Raw genomic sequence first — 4,320 nt, 5'->3', positions numbered from 1 at the left:
AAGATGGAAAAATCTCCAAAAGGGCATCAAATGACAGATTAGACATTCGTATAACATGTCACAAAAAGTTTGATTTAATTTCCATCATTTACACTTTCAAAATAACAGAAAACAAAAAAATGGCGTCTGCAAAAGTCTGGGCGCCCTGCAGAGTTAATACTCTGTATTTTTCCATCTTTTCTTGGCTTCTTTATGCACATTAATACAAATCTTTTACCTGGGGGGCCCAAACTTTTGAACCCCGCTGTAGAGTAAGCATGTCTTCATTATGTAAATGAAATGGATTTTTTTTTTTTTTTTTCTCCACAAATAGGCCAGGTGATCTTTGCTATTGAAATTTAAGATTCATTTTTTTTTTTTTTATCTTTATGTTTTCAGACATGTTTTAATTTTTGGAAGAAAAAAAAACAACACTTTTCAATCTTTACACCACTTGGCGTCCCCCTGCCGTAAAGCGTGATCTGTAGTCCTGCAGAGGCTCCAAAGCGGCCTTATGCTTATACCCAGAGGTGGGTAGAGGAGCCAAAAATTGTACTCAAGTAAAAGTACTGTTACTTCAGAATAATATGACTCAAGTAAAAGTAAAAAGTGGTCATCCAAATAATTACTTGAGTAGAGTAAAAATATGGTGAAAAACTACTCAAGTAGTGAGTAACTGTTGATAACGTCTGATATTATTCCTGAACACAAGCATCAATCAGACCGACAAAAAATACAAAATAATCATATTTAGGCAAATTATAGTTCCTCCAATCAATAGAATAAATTAAAATTAATTTATTAATTACAAAATAGCTTAAGTTAAAGAGACTTGTCACATCAAATTTGGACGGATACTGCATGTGCAAAACATACTGTATGTAACCTAAAAGACAAACATCCACCTCTCCACAGCAGAAACTACAACCACCGCTACGTCTCCTCAGGTTAGACGTTGAGTTGTTGAACGCTCACATGTCCGTTTGTTTTGGTAGACCCTGAACACACCGCATAACGTAGCTGCTGTTTCACACTTTTCCTAAAAGGTAACCATGCTTTCACTATGAGGCGGGGGCGGGGGGGGGGGTGGGGGTCCTCCTCCTCGTCTGTGTTGCCTTGGCGACGTTTGATTCTGACGTCTTTGCTTTGCTACGACCAAGCTAACCTGTCGCGCTGCTGAAACGAGTACGGTCACGTGACTGCACGACGACGTGTGATTGGTTAAGCACAGTCACGTGGTAGAGCCTTCAGCGGGAGACCCTCTCTCTCTCTCTCTCTCTCTGTCAAAATAAAACGTTAAAATAAGACGTACAGTTACTTCTTCACTAATCTACTCAAGTACAAGTAAAAGTATACAGTGAATTAAAACTACTCCTAGAAGTAAAAAAAATTTCAAAAACTTACTCAAGTAAATGTAACGGAGTAAATGTAACTCGTTACTACCCACCTCTGCTTATACCATCGCAGAGTCCCAAGTGTGTGGGTTGTGTGTGTTGTTGTGTGTGTGTGTGTGTGTGTTGTGGTGTGTGTGTGTGTGTGTGTGTGTGGTTGTGTGTGTGTGTTGGTGTGTGTGTGGTGTTTCGTGTGCGTAGTAGGGTTAGGTTGTAGGTCGTGTGTCCACTACCAACGTACGTAAGCACGGCGTTGATTTCCTGCAGAAGTAGAAAACCACGCTTAACTTTGGGGACCCCCCCCCCCCCCCCCCCCCAGGGGTCACGGACCCACTGTTGAGTGCCATATACTACATATACTCTGCCATATCATTTGGGTCTGATGGATGAAATTTTTTTACAAACTGCAAGAAGATTCCTTGCAGATGTGAGTAAACATACATTCGTATAAAAAGAGTTGACATAAGTGTGCTCCGTGCTCGCTGTTGAGCTCGGGTCTTTGTTAGTTTCTACGTGCGGTTTGACGTTTGACGCCGTTGTGCTTCCAGCTGGTCCTCCACGGACGGGACGGACGACCCCCTGGACGCCGCCAAGGACAGCATCTTCGTCAAGATCCTCCTCAAACTCATCCAGGACGGTGAGCAAACAACAGGCTAATAGTTGTTGTTTTTAGAGAAACGATATAGATTTTAACCCTCGTGTTGCCTTCCAGTCAAAATGAAAATCAACATTTTGTGATCTTTTTATTGCATGTTTTCAACTTTTTCTACACGTTTTTTTTTTTTTTTATTCACACACCCGACAGCATAGAGTGTTTCTTGCAAAACGAACATATATAGATAGATAGATGATAATTAAGATAGATAGATATATAGATAGATATATAGATAGAGATGGATGGATGATGGATTGTGGATTGAGATAGATAGATAGATGGTGATGGATTGATGATGGTGATGGATGTATGGATGGATTGATGATATGATAGATAGATAGATGAAGATGAATAGATATATGGATAGGTGGATGGATATAGATGGATGGATGGATGGGATGATGGACTGATGGTGGATGGTGGATGATAATGTATAGATTAGATGGATAGATGGATAGATGGATAGATAGATGGCTAGATATATAGATAATTAATAGTGTGTATATATTTTATATATATTTTCTTTTTTTTTCTCAATCTACTATTTGGTGATCGTTGGGACCAAAATTGAAATTCAACTCATTGCACAGCCCTAGTTTTAACAAGAAAATTCAATTGGCCAATGTGTCCCTGTATTCTTGTGTTTAGGACCCCCAGACCTCTCGTGTCATCTGGCACGGTTCTACTTTCTGTCCCCAGAGCAGACTAACCCTGGGGGGGGGGGGGCAAGCTGTTCAGTTTCTATGCTCCTCATATCTGGATCAGACCCCCAGAAACCTGCAGATCCGCTGCTACTCTCAGTTCTTTCAAATCAAGGCTGAAGACCTTTTTTCTTTTTGATGCTGCCTTTCTTTAAACGACTGCTCATTTCTTCAATGTTTAATTTCTTATGCTGCACTGTAACTTGTGTTTTATGTGTCCTAATGTTTTGTATCTTTTAACTGTTTATTCGTGTGTTTTAACTGATTTTGTAGTAAAGCGCTTTGAATTGCCCTGTTGTTGAAACGTGCTCTACAATCCAAATAAAGCGGCCTTGCCTTGTCTTATTAATCATTGAAAGATGAACTCCATCTCTGTGTTCCAGGAGTTTCTCTGCAGACGTACCTGCCCGACGTCAAAGAGCTGCTGGAGCTGGAGGATCTCAGCGCTTTGAAATCAAAACCTTATTTTGAATTTGTCCTTCGAGCCAATTATGAACATTACCTAGAAGCCCAGATGTGACGGCCGATGGCCTCCCGGTAACACCTGTAACACCTGTTCGAAACGTGCTATTTTCTAAATAAACGCCATGTTACGCTGTGTTACGTCTGGCTTCCTTCAGTCTGATATCAGAGCCTTTCGGACCTGGAAAGAGACAGAAACCTGATCCTGTAGAGTCCAAGACCCTGAGCTGCTGAAGCTACACCCCACCCACGTCAAAAAATTCAGCAAATGTCTGAATTTTATGCTCCGTTGTGCAGGTTTGTGCCGTTAAAATTTCGTTTGTGCATTGTTTCTTTCTGAATATTAAAAATATTTTTTAGCATCCATCTGAGTTCACCATCCCCCATATCGCTCCAAAACCAACCAAAGTGGGCTGTTCGTTAGTGCTCCGTTTGTGCATGTTTGTGCCGTGAAATTTTTCGTTTGTGCAGCTTTCGTCTTTTGAGATTACAGTTATAATTTGGCCGATGACGTCATCTCCCCCCTTTTTTTTCTTGTTCTAGTCTTTTATGAAGTTCAAACAAAAGATACACATGTACACAGCTGAAATCTGAAGAATTAAAAGACTGCCCACTTTGGTTTGTTTTGGAACATGATAGGTGACGGTGACGTCATCGCCAAATTAACTTTTATATCTCGAAAACAACCTGCACAAACGAGCACTAACGAACTAGCCCACTTGGTTTGTTTTGACGATATGGTGGGGATGGTGACGTCATCGGCCAAATTATAACTTTTAATATCTCAAAGACGAAAGCTGCACAAACGAAAATTTCAACGGCACAAACCTGCACAAACGGAGCACTAACCATTCAGACTATTTGCTGAATTTTTTGACGTGGGTGGGGTGTCAGCTTCACGCAGCTCAGAAAGCGGCCTACATCAGTCGGGACTTCCTCCTGTCTGGTGACGAGGGGGGGCAGACGTCAGGGGGGACAGGGATCCTCCGCGATGATCCACTTTCAGATGGCTTTCGGGGTCCAGCTCGCCTAAAAATAGTGGAAGTAGGTTAGACTAACCCTTCTGTTGTCTTTGGGTCCAGTTTGACCCACTTTCAAAAAATATTTATAGCAGAAATATGGTTTTCTTTTA

General features: G+C 41.2%; 1 protein-coding gene across 1 annotated transcript in view; it reads left to right on the top strand.

Moving 5' to 3' along the window:
• nup133 (nucleoporin 133) overlaps positions 1-3,359 on the top strand; it is a gene marked incomplete in the record, with an annotated part of 100,913 nt that extends 97,554 nt beyond the window's left edge. Inside the window, 2 exon segments of the mRNA XM_032516326.1 lie at positions 1,919-2,007; positions 3,110-3,359. Of these exon segments, the coding sequence (XP_032372217.1) occupies positions 1,919-2,007; positions 3,110-3,246 (226 nt within the window).
• Between the last annotated feature and the right edge of the window lie 961 nt (positions 3,360-4,320).

The sequence above is a fragment of the Etheostoma spectabile genome, chromosome 5 (assembly GCF_008692095.1).
Source record: "Etheostoma spectabile isolate EspeVRDwgs_2016 chromosome 5, UIUC_Espe_1.0, whole genome shotgun sequence".
Classification (NCBI taxonomy): domain Eukaryota; kingdom Metazoa; phylum Chordata; class Actinopteri; order Perciformes; family Percidae; genus Etheostoma; species Etheostoma spectabile.
Note: the sequence above shows the minus strand (reverse complement) of the source record. Positions and strands in the feature narration are given on the sequence as shown.